Genomic DNA, 17,481 nt, shown 5'->3' on the forward strand with positions numbered 1-17,481 from the left:
CTATTCAAGTTTGCTAAACTAGAGACTCATAAGGAGATTCACAAGAGCTTCCACTTTACGCCATACCTTTAGTGATCTATATATCCTAAAATTGTTAAAGTTAAAATTGATTCTGCAAGCTGTTAGGAAAAAAACAGCCGATAACCAAAATTAGGTATATTACTGTAAATTGGGGGGGAAGAGGTTTAAAGCTCTGTCTGGCAAGAGAAGGGTTAAGGACTTTTTTGCTATACCCGTTTCAAATTACAATGAGAAGCCTCTTCTTTCCCAGCAGGGTTGTGCTTACATTAGTCTTTAGATCTCTCTTGAAGAGAGCTGTTATATTTGTGCCTGCTAGAGTTGGAAATAACAGTTCAGAAGCTGAAAAGGGTTGAATGGATTTACAGAAGGTTTTTTTTGCAAGTAAATTCATGGCAACACATTAATTTGATTAGTACATGCTTTAGAATAACTTTACACTCAAGCGATTCAAAAGATGTTAAAGTTATCACCAGGCTGCTGGACAAATATGTGTTACACCACCAAGGTACAGATCAAGACAAATCTGTGACTCAGGATTTTATCTTGGGAAGAGCGCAAGGTGTACGAAGAACTCAGAATAACGAGGGAAGATAACTCTGGGAACTACAATGTGTCAGAAGAACAGCTCTTGCTAATACAGCTCCCCACCAAAGACCCGGTTATCTAAGGTTTATATAGGAATGCCTAGGTCAGCTGACAAAATACTGGTCTTCTGCTCCATAAATGCAGAAAAAACGATAACAACAGTGGAAAATTGGAAGTCTGAATTTCAGCTTTCTTAGAAATAACTGCAACCTGACACATTCCATAATATTTAAACAGGGTGGGGGGAGAGAAAGCACCAAAGATGTTACGTTTAGAGATGACATTGACATGAAGAATAGGTAAATTTTGTTTTTCAGCCACTGGGAAAGCAGACCTCATAGGAACTCAGAACAAGTAGGAGAAAAGATTTTTTTAATTTTTTTTTCCTTGTTCTTTTTCTTTTCAAAGATGAACCTAACTCCGTTCAAAGCTTTCGTGGGCTTGCTCTGGAATTGCTGGGTTCTGGTGGGTCACGCACAGGGAGGTTTAGGAGACAATCATGTCCATTCGAGTTTTATTTACAGGAGGCTGCGGAACCATGAGAGAAGGGAGATTCAGAGAGAGATTCTCTCTATCCTGGGTTTACCTCACAGACCCAGACCATTTTCACCAGGAAAGCAGGCTTCTTCTGCACCCCTCTTCATGCTGGACCTGTATAATGCCATGACAAATGAAGAGGATACTGAGGAGCTGGAGTATTCACTAAAGGGATCAGTGGCAGGGGAGAGCAGAGGGATACGGAAAGGATACCCTGCCTCTCCAAATGGATATTCGCGGAGAATACAATTATCTCGCATGACCCCCCTGACCACACAGAATCCTCCCTTAGCCAGCCTGCACGACACCAACTTTCTGAATGATGCTGACATGGTCATGAGCTTTGTCAATTTAGGTACGTGGAAAATTTTTTTGTTTCTGCTCTCTTTGACAAATTGTTAGCCTTATCTTGCGAGGGGCAAACCTCTCGGCCGGACCGTAACCTGCTCTAAAACGGCAGGATTGGGCCCAGGCTGCTGTGCCACTGGTAAAAGAAAAGTCGTACTGATGGTAAAGTAGCTACGTTGTAGGTGGCCATGGAAAAAGATTTTTCTCAGTGTTTATATAAAGTCAGTTTCTATAACTTCCCTCTGCTGGCTTCTGTTTTCTTTCTTTCATTGATGTAATGAAAATTCTAGCCTTAGGCCAACTAACTCCTTTTTTTTTTTTTTAAATCTCAAAAAATCAAACACTTATGCCTATTGCTCGGTTATTTCCCTCACTGTTTTGCTTAAAGCTCGGACATGAACAAACATCAGTTGTTAATATTTTAAAGCCTAGAATGTTATGAAAAAGGAAAAGTTAAGCCATTTCCGAAAAAAAGAAAAAAAAAAAAAAGATTTCTTAGGTTGTTTAGTTTTTTTTTTTCCTGTTGGTAAGAGTCAGAGTTTTATTATCTTTTCAGCTGGATGGCTGGATTTTAAATAATCTGTTGCTGTTTCTTTGTTATTTCTATTTAATAACCACAGACTGTGTTTTATTATACTGCCATGGTGCTCAGTGTCTGCAATGGTTCTTATTTTCTGTGTCATAAATAAATTAAATAACAAGTAGAGTATTAAACACCAGAAACATGCAAGCAAAGAATGCTTTTGAAAATTATATCAATTCAGACACAAAAACTGATAAAACTGAATTATATTGGCTTCTGAGTATAATAAACATGCTTACCAGTTATGTTGTGGTTGAAAAAGCAGTTACAGATTTCTTTAATAGAAGGCAACTTAAATCTCATTAAGAAAGCTGCAAATAATTCACGAAATGTATTTACTATTTTTATAAGTATTATAAATGCTGCAGGATTCATAAAGCTGGCTAAAAAACCCCCCTTCTTATTTGATCTGAATAGCAAGAGATTTAATTGAAAACTTGAAGTTTCTCAATAAGCTGATACAAAATCTGATGAACTCTTGCTTTCCAGAATACTTTCTGTGGAAACTTTTTAAACAACGGCACATGTTCCAAAATACCTTCAGATTATCACACACATTCTGTACCTTTTATGTCTACCAGGTTGTTAATCCTTGCTGCAGGATTAAAAATGTTTCCAAACACTAAAATCTTCAACAACTCGAATTTCTAGGAAAATGACACCCTAGAGTTTAGTTGTTGTAATAATAAAATTACTTTTCATTAATTATTTGGCAGATCAGGAGGTGTTCAACTCAGATCTTTTTCCTTAAGAGTAACATACGTCCACAACTCTAAATACATTTGCTTGTTGCTCTTGCTCCTGAAATAACAGACTAGAAAAAAATGAAAACTCTGTTTTTTGAAAATGTGTTCCTTATCCTTAAGAAAGAGTTACATATTATCCGTGTATTACTTTTAAGTTATCATTGTATGCCTCGATTTACCCAGAGTATCTGGAGTCAGCTGAATTTAAAATGGCAATGTTATAAAGGAAAATAGGAAATGCTCTGATCTCCTAAGCGTTAGTCAAGGCCCCGATCCTGCAAAAAATTTTCCTCGTGTGTCCTGAGCAATACCCTCAGTAAATATGTGGCAGACCACTTCATCAATGGCCCTGAGGACTATTTACACGGGACCTAGCCTTTGATTTCACGAAACGTCTTTGATTTCAAGAGGATTTCTTGCAGTGCATGAGTAGAAGTCTTTGAAGGCTCAGTGTCAGATATGTCCTAGCCTGATCCTGCTGCGCTTCCCCAGACAAAAGTCCTCTCTGGAAGAACGCAGGTTTCCACTGGGTGTCTTACCTTGACTGAGAAGTTTCTAATATTTGTCTCATTTTGTTGGGAAGCCAGTGCTGCCTTAAGAAAGTAATTTTGAGATGCTAAAGCATATCTTACGTTTCTAAACTATGAGAACTGGGGGTGAGATGCTTTATTTTTCTAGTGATTATGATTAATAGATACCATTAACTTACAAAAAAATACTGTGTAAATACCAGGTTTTGTTTGGCCTCTGTAAAATTAAAATGTGTCTCAGCTCTAAGTGAGTCTAAATCCTAATTCACTTTAAATGCCCTTCCATACATGTTGGATATTGTGGTTTATCACACATTCCACCGTGTAACATGCGTAAGAAATATTGATGACCAATATAGATTAGCTTCAACATTTTTATTAAACAATCCTATGTTTCAGTATAATTAACATAAAAATGAAATAAATCATGGAAACAGGTAACCATTTTATATGATTTATGCAGTATAAGATCATGACAGATGAGGGCAAGCTCCCTTAATGTACAATGGGGAAAAATATGCAGTGATAAGTGAATGCTAACACTGTACCTTAAAATCAATAAATGCTGATGCAGCACAGTCATAACTCAACTGGTTTTAGATTTGAAGCCTCAGTCAACTTGCATCAAATTAATCTGCTCTGGAAATAGTATTTACCATGTTCATACTTGCACACCATTAATTACATAAGGTGTAATTATAAAGCTTTATTAATCATCATGATATTTTAAATTGAAACTTTTGTATATAGTTGTAGCCAGTTATAACAATTTAAGACACATATATTAAAACAAGAAATATGTAGCTGAGATGTTGGATAGGAATTGAAAAGGCTGAATAAGATTAAAAAGTAAAGTAAAAAAATAGACAAGGACAAATAATTTTATATTAAAGAATAAAAATTGAAACATATGCTAATTTTGACAGAATTCAACCTGTCAGAGCTGCAAATACCTCACTTTCAAAAACAAATTTGAAAAATAATCATCAAGGGAACTGCAATTATAATTCTGTCAAGCAACCAGGGAGAAAAGCAAGATTGCATTTACTTCTCCTGAAGTTAAAATTGTAAACACCTGCTCTTTATACTGGAATTTATACCAGAATTTCCACCTCTTTCTTTCTTGAAAGATACGACAAGACAGAGACTATGTCTTGTCCTGTATTTTGTATAAGACTCTGTGCGTTGGCAGCTCTCCATAAAATATTGATGAGTGTAACAGAAGAGTTAACTGGGGTTGGTCCAGCAGTCAAAGAATAAATCCTCCACTAAATACACTGGGGTTTTCAAAGATCTGATTATATCACCTACAAGTTCAGGACTTTGTTTTCCTCACTGGGTGTTTTTTTATCCTGTTGTTATATTTTATTATATTGTTGCAAAGCCCTGACTGTTTAGAGTTCTGGCATCTTCTTTTTGGCTGGTCTCCCAAAATGACATATATAGGATACCCTGTTCCTCAGAGAACAGAAAAATAATACTCATGTAGTCCTACTCACTTTTCTGCTCACTCAAAATTTAGTTAGGGAAGGACTTTGTTAAGATAAATGTTAGTGTTCCCACTCTTCACCTCTCACCAAAAGAGGGGGATTGAATAAAAAATATGTACATGACTGAGGCTTGGAGAAACAGCAGCACTTTTCTAAACTACATTTAAACATTTAAAGAACTGAATTTTCCATTAGCATAAAAGCGATCATTAAATCCACTGTACTTGTGTTCTTCTCATGCAATTCAAATGGTCTGTATTTTCATTTGTTTACAACACACCTGTAAATTTTTCTCTAAACAGGTTGCTGCATTTGCTAAGTAACTGTTTTCTTTCTCCATATTTTCCTATGAATTGATATGAACTTTCTATAAGATAGGGGATAAATATATACAACTTTTGTGGTTTTCTGTTATGTTTTCTTTCTTAGCATATAAAATTAATTTCAAAACCTCAAATGTGAAAATCACTATCAAATTTGTGACCCTGACCTACACATGCAAATTTAAAGAAGCATACAATATTATGGACATTTTTAAAGTAACCGATACACCCCAGAAAGACAACTTTTCTTCTTCGCTCACAATGTGATTCCGCAATCTTAATTATAATAATCCTCAAACCACACATGCTGAGATCAGTTCTTAAATCAGATGCTGAAATCAAAGGAATTTTTTCCTGTTTGAGGCACAGAGGACTGTTCATATTTCTCCAGCTTCTCTACCCCAAGTTTGTCCCCTGTCTTGAAGATTATGTTCTTCTTTAAAACCTGGGTCACTAAACAGATACATAGATTCATGAGATTTACAGCCCATTGTGTTCATCGGAGAATGCTAACATGGCAGAGAACAACTTTTATACAACTACTTTGAGAAACCTACAGTACATCAATCCACACCGAATACCTGTACAAATATATTTTCGTTACACATGAAAAAGAAAGGATTCCTAACTGCAATCAGACCTTGAGTTTATATAGTAGCTAGTTTCTTAAATTAAACTAATTCAGTTTCTACAGCCTTCCACTCACAGCTAACATATCATCAGTGAGGGATATGGAGTGCTAAGCTATAAAATGCCAGGAGCTGTGGAAGGGGAGCTGGGTCTGAAGGATACATGCAAAAAGGCCTCAGGATCATTAACTTCTCTCCTCAAAGCTTAGGAATGAGCACACTTTCTTTCTTTCTTTTCCACTGGATTTCAGATGTTGCTGTCTTAATTTTAACCTTACGTGAATTTCCTTGGCTGTGGTACAGTTTTAGTCCGTAAAATGCAGGCTTCTAATGAAAATATTGACACAGCCTTAACTGAAGTGACGGAAATAGTGCTATTATCTTGCCTTCAACAGAGGGATGTTATTACAGAGATAAAACTTGTTAAATAACAAATAGACCCCATGTCTTTAGTTGTAGAATTGGATCAATAAAGAGAAAAAATGAGAAAACATTTGTGAAGTTTTTTTGAATGGCAACCCAAAGTCATTAAGATGACATTTTTTACTCTTTTACATAAAATTTAAAGCAAATTAGATCAAGCAGGTCTCATTTAATCTTCACTCAAAGTAGACCTCACTTGGCATCTTGAAATCCTAAGATTTTTTTCCCTTATATAAAATTCTCGTCACCCAATCAGTAAGCTGAACTAATTTGTTGTGACCTAGGTACGCAATCACGCATTAGAAATAACTATTAATGATGAAATAATGTTCTATGATCAAATTAAATATTAAGACAGCTTTTTGCAAAATAGGTTTGTTTATTTCTAGAACAAAAGGACTTTACCCATGGGATGACATTCCCAAAAAATCCTCACCCAATCCTTACAATTCATTAGGCAGATTTTAACCAATTTTTGTGTGATGACAGAGCAGGTTGTTGGGGATTGTTTTTGATTTTGAGCAAGCAATATTCTCCATATCCCTTTTTGGAATTACACTACATTTGTTGTTTTATATTGAAATATTTTATATTTCCTTTGAAATCTCTCATGTTACATGAACCTTATGAACTACATAGCTCTACCTCAGAATAGGTTTGTGTATGATCCATAAATATCATCTAACAAAACAATGTTTTTATAACTGTCAATTAATTTTTTTGCCAAAGTTAACACTTTAAATCCAAGTAAATTATTGTATCTACCCAGCCAAAAAAATGTCAAGCTCTCCATTAACTGGGGTATAAAACTGTCTGACTTTCCTTGCCGACAGATTTGAAAGAAATTGCAGATAACTGAAGAGAAACTGATTTAGCAGATGGTTAGACGTGCATGGTGAAAAGCTATATATATGTATGGATGTATATAAATATATATTATTATTAATATTTTTCCCATTGGGAAGAACGGCTGACACAGTTCCGCTTCTTCTTTAGAAAGTGCTCCTTTCCAGACTAAACACAGACTTTGGGTGCGGTTGTGGGGATTGTATGTATTGTACAGTACATATTTTCCCAGGAAAACACAATCTTGGAGTGACTCTGGCTAGCCATGAAAGAGAAAGAGGGAGGCTTGTGGAGACGCCTCTGTGAAGAGGGTATTCGGGGAGGAATCCGCCTGCCATGGAGTGGATGGAGAACCTCTTGGTTCTCTTCCTAAACCCCGGGTTGTTTGCTTAGATAACAGGACAACTTTGGCACATACGTGATCTCCCACACTTATTGCTCCTGTTATTATTTTCTCTGAATGTTAAATTATGCAAAGAATTTTACCATGGCTACCTGCCTACTTACTGCCTGAGTTATGGAGGTAATTACGACACAGGCAGTTCCTTTTTCTTCTCTTTTTAGCCACAGCGGTTCCTTTCAGCTTGCTTTCATAGGCCCACAAACTAATAGAGTTTTGCAGAAAATTGATTGATTACAGTCTGATCATTCTAGGTGTCGTCTGGTGTTTCCACATAGCTGAGAATGAACAGTTTATGAAGTGCCAATTGCAGCCTCCAGCTAAAGAAAGGCTCCCCAGGGCTTCAGGAGAGCTCTGGCTGCTACCAGACTTTATAATTATTTCCCACACTTTTCCCCATCCTCTCCTACTTGTCCTTTCCCTTGTCTCTAACCCCCGCCGTCTAGGCAGGGTCACTGAACTTTAATTTTATGTCAGTGGCATTTGGCTGCAGAAGGGATTAAAGGCCGAGAAGTGGTGAGACTAGGCGGCAGCTCGGGAGATGGAGAGGGAGGGAATGAGAGCAGGCATGAGAGAAAAATGGCAAAGCACAGGCCAAGCTTTACAGGGAGGACAGCCCTCTTCTTCTCAGTAGGCAACGGCCAATGTGCAGGGCTGGACACAGACCTGCTGGGCATGGGAAAGATTCACAACAGAGGAATAGCCTCTGCAGGAACTGGTATTACTGGGAGAGTTAGTCCCGCTCCTCTGTGCCTCACATGGAGCATGATGTTGTAGCACTGAGAGCATTTCCTATGCCAGTAGAGTTACAAAAGTGGAGGGCAGTTCATCACAGTAGGGAGAAGAAGGTGCATGCAGACAGAGAAAGGGCAAAGAACATGATAAAGATAGATAATGTGCAAATAAAAGAGAAAATGAGTCCAGGTATGGGTTTCTTCTCCTAGTAAGCCTTGCAGGTGGAAGGAGCAGTTTTCTTCTCAATCCCTCGTGGCAGAGCAACTACCTCAACTTCCCCAGGCACTTGGCTCCCCGGGCAAAACTTTTCGTCCTTGCAAAATAAAATGCAGCTCCTCCCACCCTTCAGTATGTGTGTGCAGGGAGTACACAGACGGGCTACTAACATTTGCAGCCATAAATAACATAGAAGCTAGCTTTTAAAAACCGCAGGTTAAAGGATGAGGGCTGCCATGACGCACACAGAGAGGTTGAGATCAGATGAGCAGCTAAAAGGGGTTGGGAGAAACAATGAATCCCCTTGTTCTGAGTCATATTTATGAGTGCTCCATTGCACCTAAAGTTCATATTTTATTGGCTAGGCCATGGGGTTTCCCCATTTGCTCATCTCTTAAAATAACACCCCTGGTTAAAATTTCCTATAAAACACAGAAATGCTACAGCAGGCAGAACTTGTCAACCCTGACAACTACATTATTTAAGTTTGTGGGTGGGGTACACCAAGCAGGAGCTGGTTTGTGTTTTGTACTGAATTATGAATTTGTTTCTATACAAAAAGCGACTGTAAAACAAGTAGAAAAGGAGAGGTTTTACAGCTCAGCTCTCCACTCAGAAACTTCCCACTATTACTGAGAGATGCTCCAAAAGGTGAATCTAAAGGTTTAGTTCCCAACTCTTTCTGAGCAACTGCTCCGGTGCAATAGATCAAGAACTTGGCTTTATCGACCGCTATTATACAACACAACAGCATGTGTGGTACCTTGCCAGAACGTGGCTTTACTTTTTTCCCCACTGTAATTCAGGGCATTCTAAGACAACAATTATTAATGAGTCAGAGCCTAGAAAACTAATCAGGACAGCTAGTGCTGGTACGTGATATATATCCATAGCTAACAACCAGTGGCTTTGCAGAAGCAAAATTCCACCTAACTCTGGAGGAGAATCAGGAGGAGGTAAGAATTTGAATAGCTGAAATTTCTGTTAGGTTTATCTTTATCTGACTTAACAATATTACCCATTCAGACCCCATGAGAACCTAAGGGTCTTTTCCAACCTCAATGATTTTGTGATTCTATCCCTCTGTAGACTGTGTCTATTAAATGAAATTATTTTTGTTCTAATTCTCATGTGTTTGTAGTCAAATTAATGAAGCTACATTCATATTATCTGGAAAAGCTGTACCCATAATCCGGAGTAATTATTATAAATTAATAACAATTTGTCTAGGCATGGTCTTTTCCCTCAATGATTTTGTGATTCTATCCCTCTGTAGACTGTGTCTATTAAATGAAATTATTTTTGTTCTAATTCTCATGTGTTTGTAGTCAAATTAATGAAGCTACATTCATATTATCTGGAAAAGCTGTACCCATAATCCGGAGTAATTATTATAAATTAATAACAATTTGTCTAGGCATATCCATTTAAAACATCCCTTTTTTAAAAGTGGGGGGGAAATATAGGTGGGGTATTCAACTATAAGGTACTGCAAAATAATTTCAAAAAGATACTGTGTTGGACTTTTACGATATGGATGACATCAGTTTTGGAGATAGAGGTGTTAAATTCTGTCCTGGCAAACCTAGACTACAGAAGAGGAAAGAGCAGGGACACTGAATGATTTGTGAGTCTTATTCTGGAGCAGCGGGCAGATGGCATCTGATGGCACCTGGTGCCTGAAGCCGTGGGATTCTAGTGGTATGGTTTGCAAAAACGTTAGCTGAGAAATCAAAAGAGTGGGCGAACAGTAGTGTGGATGATAAAGCCATGGGAGCAAGAGCAAGCCCAGCGTACAATCCCATGACAGCTGTAGTCTTTGTGGTGATTTATGGCTGAGATGGCTGAGATCCAGCAGGAACATAGCTTTGGGAAGGTTGTTCCCAAGGTTACCTCAGCTGGGGTATCTGTCAATAACTACAAGTCATAACATGCTAGTGATCCCGAAGGTTAATCTGCTACTCCTGACCAGGTTACCTTGCTGCCTCGTACATGAAATGTGTGCAAATGTTTTGCAGGGAGTCTGTCCTGGCCCCAGCCTAGCCTAAATCTGAAAGTCGGAGAGTGAAATGTCTGAGCAGCTATATAGGAAAAACCTGAAGAGTCTCAAATAGAGAATAAAAGCAGTGTGCTGCTGTTTTCCAATCCATAAAATTAGGATGGGCAAATACTTCTGTGTTCATTTTCACTTCTGTGCACTCTCGTTCTTTGATGTTGCAGAGTACTGGAATAGCTTTCTTCTTGTGAAGCGCCTTTTCACTCGCTGTGCAAAATACCTCGCTCCTAAGAGCCTTGCAACACCTTGCGTTTCCTCATGGTGATCTCAAGCGTTATTTTAGAAAGGGCTAAAAAAAGCCCTTCTATAAGGACAACATGTCTATTTACTGTTCTTAAAACAGAGAGTTTTACAAAATAATGAAAAAGAAAAAGAAACACTGGAATTAAAGCACCAAAACTGAGATTTGAGATCTGGTGCAATGGAGAGAGGACGTGTGGCTGCTTTAGCTCTCTTGTTCTCAGAACATAGATTTGTGCCTCTCTGAGGCATGTGTGCATGCATATCAGTCTGTGTGCATGGCTTTGTGTATGTAACATAGAAAGCATGTAAATCTCTTCAGTTTTAGTCATTGGGATTTTTTCCCCCTTAAATCATAATAATCTTTCTCATCAATACTATGTGGCTTTAGCAGCCCTGACCTTTCAAGCTCTCTGTTTGGGCCAGTGTTTATCAGATGACCGTTTGACCTCCTTGTTAATTGTACTTAATTACATCCTGTTGTAACATTTTGAAATAAGGAGGAGAGTTTATGGATCTGCTCCAAAGAGCTGAAGACTAAAACAGCAGCAGAATTCAGTGGTATGAGGTGCTGAGTAATCTCATAGTTAGGTCAATAAGAGCTGTGCCTTGTCCAGTTGATTGCAAAATTGAATCCTTAAACTGTTCTTTTTCCATTTAGGATCCTTGGTACTTCTGAGAATAAAATCGCACAATTTTCTTTGTTCTGAGAAGGGTTTCTCCTCTCTGATTCTCAGCTTGGAGTTTTCTCCAAAGAGATCAAGGAAGGAGCGAGAGGCCTAACAGTACTGCAAAGGCTGAAGTTCACATATGATGATACAAAAGAGACAAGCCTCTGTTGCCACAAGTGATCTCTCTGTGGTTTTCCAAAACTTCAGAGTTCCTTATGCTTCCCTAGAATTGCCAGTTCCCACGAGCTTTTTGAGACTTGTATGATATTTGCTATGAGATTTTCTGCGCATTGACGATTTATGGGAACATCTAAGGTTTCATTAAAGAGCAGTAATTATCCCCTGTAGTTGCAGAAAAACAAAAATGAAAACAAATCAACATCCAGAAACAGATGCAGTTCTTGAAAATGGGAATTCTAAAGGCTCAGAAAGCAACTTCAAACACTTCTTATTTTATAATGCTTTTCATATAGCTGATGGCTTTTGAAACACATGGGGTTGACCATATTGCTTCTCTTCTCACTAAAGATGATATATATATATATATATATAAGCTTCTTCTATTGTTGTTGTTCCATAGCTCACTTTCCCCAAACTTGATTTATAAGATTGTAGTAAACTTGATGTCCTAAAATGAATGAAGACAAACAGGAATAGAAGCTATAAAACGACTAATACCAAGTGAAAATGTAGTCCTAAGACTTTAAGGATCACAAGGCAAAGAATACACCTTCAATTTTATTTTATTATAACACTGATAATTAGACTTATTGGAGAATGAAGTGCCATGAAGAATTAATTGTCTGTAGTAGTAAACTACACATAATTATGGCATTATTGTAAATGGTTTATCATCCAGTATGAGTCATATTCTAGACAAAAAAAGACAAGTTACTTAGTGCTGTGCTGTGAGACTCTCGGCTGACACAGTACTGCCCATGATTATCACCGTGAACTAAACAGTATTGTTGTGAAAGCTAAAAGTCTGTACTAAGTCTTTCAGGTAGCAAAGGTTAAACCTCCAGTTCAACTACAAAAAATTGCATTTACATAGTTAAATATTTTTAACATGTTGATTTAAGTTACAAGCTTATACGATTAAAAATAAAACACAAAATTTGCTGAATATCATAGTAAAGTATTCAAGAGATCATAATGTTTAAATCCTCTTTCATGTTAAGCAATAGTAAGTATACCTGAAATCATACAATTAAATATGTTGACTTTCAAGGAGGGCTGGTTTATTTTTCAGAATTTTGAGAGGTACGTGTAATGTGACACAATATAGTATTGGTAATCAAAATAGTTTAAAATTAGTTATTATTTCAGAATAAAGTTATTTCTTTTCTTTGATTCCTTGGTGTGCTCCTTTATTAATGTCATCTTATAGCTATCGACTATGGGTCTTCAAAAAGTAATATTTTTTTAATCACTTCTTAAACTATTGAATTAATAATAAAGTTTACTGAGGCTGTATATCATAATAAGATCACATTTACAAGGAGATGAATTTTTATATATATATAATTTTTTTAATTTAAGTAAATATATTTTAAATAATATTTTATAAAATGTATGTACATTTTATATATATATTTGTATGGTAATGGAAAATCCAGATACAGTTTATGCTATGGAGTGAGTGCCAAGTAGATCGAGTTCATGTTGCAATTCACTGGGTCAGAATGGAGGGAGTAATGTCATTAAGATTAGCAATATATTGCCCCATTTTGGTTTCCCAGCAGTTGTGTTTTGCTTTCTCCATATTTGTATGTATTCCTTAGAAATGGAAAAATACAAAGGGTGTGCTTACTAGCATGTGTGTGTGTACAGGAGAGACCTAATGTAAAAGGGGTTCATCACAGGACTCGAATCAATGAAACAGGCACATGTGTGAACTAAATATTGGCTCCATGGGCACAGCTCCCATGAACAAGTTATGACCTGTTCATCCTGTGTTTACGTTACCATCTGCTGCTGTACAGGAGTGAAGCTTCTTTTATTAACGTTATATCACCTTGGGTCAATGAGATTTACTGTGGACTCCATTAAACCATGCTGCTTCAGCTTGTCCGCAGGTAGGGAGAGTGCTCTCATCAAAATGGGAATGAAAGCAAGCCCCCAAAAGAAGACACTGTGGTGCTTCCAGTTTTGGGGATGGGCAACAGATGGTTCTAAATGACTTGAAAACCAGGCCTATCACCAAAGATTAGGGCAGTAGTCACTTCTAGCCCTAGTAGAAACAAAGGTTTAGCGCAAACGTCTGCAAAGGCAAAGGCTGATCAGATGCTGTAAAATGCATGCCAAATATTCTTAATGGTATTTTACCAAAAAGATTGCATTTGAAATAAAAGCACTATGTTAGTGGCCACGTTCCCACTTCCTGCTCATTCTTACCCTCTGCTCAGAAAGACACCCAAATTTTGTCTGAGACACATCATCAGCTCAACTATTAGGAGTGGAAAGAAGCCAGTATTATAACATACAATACGAGCTTCCGGAGATCATCTTTGCTGTTCCAGAGATGTGTTACACCTGTAGATACCTCTACAATCAGCCTGGGTATTGTGTTTGTAAGTAACTTGGTGAGGAATATGAGAAATACAGTCCCAGGTGGAATAACAGTGAAAATGCAGGAATGATACAAGCTTGTCCACGGTCCTGGGCAACCAGCTCTAGGTGGCCGTGCCTGAGCAGGGGGTGGAGCAGATGACCTCCTGAGGTCCCCTAGGTGGCCGTGCCTGAGCAGGGGGGTGGAGCAGATGACCTCCTGAGGTCCCTTCCAACCTCAGCCGTTACGTGACTCTGTGATAGAGTGCTTACAGAGAAGGGGGATCTTACTCTTGTCTTATACATTGACATCAATCATTCCTACGTTTTTTTCGGAGTGGAGTGATGATCTTGCTCAGACAATTGTTGGATGAACAGTTCTGTGTGCTCAAAGTGCCATGCTTTTTCCTTCTACTTTGGAAATTATTTTCTTGCTTTTTATGTCATTTTGAGACTCCTGTTCTCTCTCCCCAAGTCTGTCCAAAGTAACCTACTGTGAGGGATCACCACCTATTGTCATGTTACCTGGAGCTAATCTGAGCTCTTTCATAGCACAAATATTTTTTGTGAAGACTGCTTTTCCTTTCCTCTGGCAGTGCAGGTGTAACGCTGGATGGCCAACCCCAGAGATCTTTGAATTCACTAACAGTCAGCGAGTTTCTGCCCTGAAAGAGGGTTGAAATGTTCATTAACTTTGGTAAGATTTAAGTTTCTTTCAGGAAAAAAAAAGTCCAGGTGTTTTTTTCTCCTTGTTGAGGGGACTTATTCCATATGCGGGGTTATATGTGGGTGAAATAATCTCTCTTTGCGAGAATAAATCATGATCAGATTAGACTACCAGAGCTGCAGAGGAGAGGGTGCGGTTTGGATCAGCATAACAAGCTGTTAAAATCACAGCCAGCTCCCAAACTGGCTGTTAAAACCTGCTGTCTGAAAGTTCCACTTACCACCACCACTGCCCAGTCTCCTGGCTGCTCTTCCTCCTCATCTTCCTCCTGTTTGACCCCGGGTGTAATGTCTGGGAGGGCCCGTCCCTGCTGTGCTTCTGGCCCCATAACTCTGTTTCTCAGCACCGCTGCTTAGGCTCTCCTAGGTGGGTCCTTGGTGTAGGTCAATAGCAAACATGCACAGGGCAAACCTCCAAAATGAGGGCTAACAATTTATATGAGATGAAATTCCAATCTCTTTACATTTTTAATTTTTAAGGTGATGACTCAGTTAGTACAGCGATTAGCCCAGTATACACTTTTGCACACAAAGTATGAATCTGAGGAACTCTGAATTCATTTGAGCCATGCTGAGATACTAGCTAAGCACATGGCCTGTGATCAGCTATTTTTTTTGCAAATGTACTTAATATCCTATCTATAATATAGCATATCAACATAATTTTTAATTTATTATATGTAATAAAGCACTTTTCTACTCTCTAAATGAGATGTTCTTGAGGGTTTCCTTCCTCATCATTGTTACAGCTGGACTGTTTTTTATGGAATGTTTGGTCAGTGTTAATGGGTATGGGTAATATTAAAATCCTCAGATGTGAGAACATGGTAAGCAGAAAATAGTGCCTATCCAGTTGTATCCAGTTTAGCACGCAGACATAACTTCCATGGAAGCTTTTCTGACAAATTCCACAGTGGGGAATGGATGGAGTTTATTAGATGACCTGTGTGAATGGTAAATGGTGGAGTGACTTGCCACCTCTGGGTGGAAGTGAGCAGAGGGTTAACATGAGCAGGAACTAAGGAGATGTGGGAAGATAGAATGGGCTTTAATGTTTAGCTTTTACTCCCCTGCCAGTTGCCCTATGATGATATATGCCCTTTCACCCTTCTCAGAAGTTATGTTCCATCTGTATACTTTTACAGTGTCAAAACAGTTATAACTTACACCTATTTTCTGACCATTGGATCCCAGAGGTATAACTTTTGTTCCTATTCAGTTGCAGCTGAACCCAAGAGGGATCTTTTTTTCTGTCATTTGTTAACCTTGAGGTTGTGTTGATCTGACATCCTGACTTTCACACACAGTCAGAAACCTGGGAATAATTGTTGGTTTTCTTTGTGACAATCTGTGATTAGAGAAAAACAGAATTAAATATGAGAAAAAATGGAAGTCTATTGATAGACGGTATCAAAATCTACTGGCTTTGCCAAAGCCCAGGCAAAATAGACATCATTGAAAATGCAGACAATATTAAAAGCCTCAGGCATGGCGGTGTAAGGTTTAGCTAATTTATCTATGTATTAGCTCAGAACTATATAATACAGTGATCTTTTCTCCGATCTGTTCTATTCTTTCAAGTAAAGATTTATTTATCACTGATGAAAATGAACACAACTAAAAACTTAGTGGATATGCATTTTTAAAATAGGTATTTGTGATTGGAGTGCCTTTGTAATACAGTGTGACTTAAAATAATGAAGAAATCAGAGGGTCCATACTTGTTACATTCAAAATAGCAAACTGTACATGATTTTTTCTTCATTGCCTCCTCCCAGACCCTTGGTTGCGATGCTTCTTTCTTTTGGCACACATTACTACTGACAGCACAAAATAGGTCCAAATATGACCTGTTACTGTTAATCCTAGAAGCTGTGACTAGCTGGACTTTCAACTTTAAAATTTATGGAAGAAGATTCAGCTGAGATTCATTCTACCACTGTTAGTAGAATTAAAAAGCACATATATGCAGTGTACCTTTTGTTGTGCTTCGTGCTACAGCTGAACAACTGGAGTGAAAGTTTTGCATTCAGGAGGTTGAAGGATACAGTGCATTATACTGTTGAAACCAGAAGAAAAATTAGATTTTGAGGAATCACTTTGTCAACTATCTTTTATATTATGATCATGATAATACCCAGACTTAGACTCTCATAATTCTGTTCACTTCCAAAACTCAATCTCTTTATTCTGGTTAATTATTCCTGCTATTGCATTGGCCAGGATCAAACCAGAATAAGAAAAGCAGGGTGTTGCTTTTCTACTTATACTGTATCAACAACTGAAAGCCTTCCAGCATTTAATTATTACTGGAGCAGCTGCAGCGTAGCACTTGTTTTGACTTGTTGAGCAAGTGCATTTGACTTGGAAGATACAGAGAAGAGTAAACCAAATGAATAACACATGTTTACCGATGAATTTTTCAACAAAACGTTGGCTATTGAATGAATACCAGCAATTTCATTAAAACATCTATTTTATCCCATATTTCAGTCTGAAGTAACAAGAAGGCATCATAGGTAATCTCACGGTGTACAGAACACCTGGGAGATTACGTGTGAGAAAGCTGAGCTCAGTTATGCCTCTTTGGTCGAGGCATTTCTTTAGGTTTGTGCTTATCAGAAATAGTGTGGTCAGCAGGAGTAGGGAAGTGATCGTGCCCCTGTACTCGGCCCTGGTGAGGCCGCACCTCGAATACTGTGTTCAGTTTTGGGCCCCTCACTACAAGAAGGACGTTGAGGTGCTGGAGCGTGTCCAGAGAAGGGCAACGAGGCTGGTGAGGGGTCTGGAGAACAAGTCTTATGAGGAGCGGCTGAGGGAACTGGG

The 17,481-nt window shown here is 38.1% G+C and overlaps 1 protein-coding gene across 2 annotated transcripts in view; it reads left to right on the forward strand.

The window, feature by feature from the left end:
* The first annotated feature begins 316 nt into the window (after positions 1–316).
* Positions 317–17,481, forward strand: part of BMP5 (bone morphogenetic protein 5) — a 61,770-nt gene continuing 44,605 nt past the window's right edge. Inside the window, exon 1 of one of the 2 annotated variants that reach the window (XM_009279730.1) lies at positions 317–1,498. In XM_009279730.1, coding sequence (XP_009278005.1) covers positions 1,015–1,498 — 484 coding nt within the window. In that variant the 5' untranslated portion in view covers positions 317–1,014. The remainder of the gene's footprint in view (positions 1,499–17,481) is intronic. The other variant, XM_019472186.1, reaches the window with a different exon arrangement.

The sequence above is a fragment of the Aptenodytes forsteri genome, unplaced genomic scaffold, assembly GCF_000699145.1.
Source record: "Aptenodytes forsteri isolate BGI_AS27 unplaced genomic scaffold, ASM69914v1 Scaffold115, whole genome shotgun sequence".
Taxonomy (NCBI): Eukaryota; Metazoa; Chordata; class Aves; order Sphenisciformes; family Spheniscidae; genus Aptenodytes; species Aptenodytes forsteri.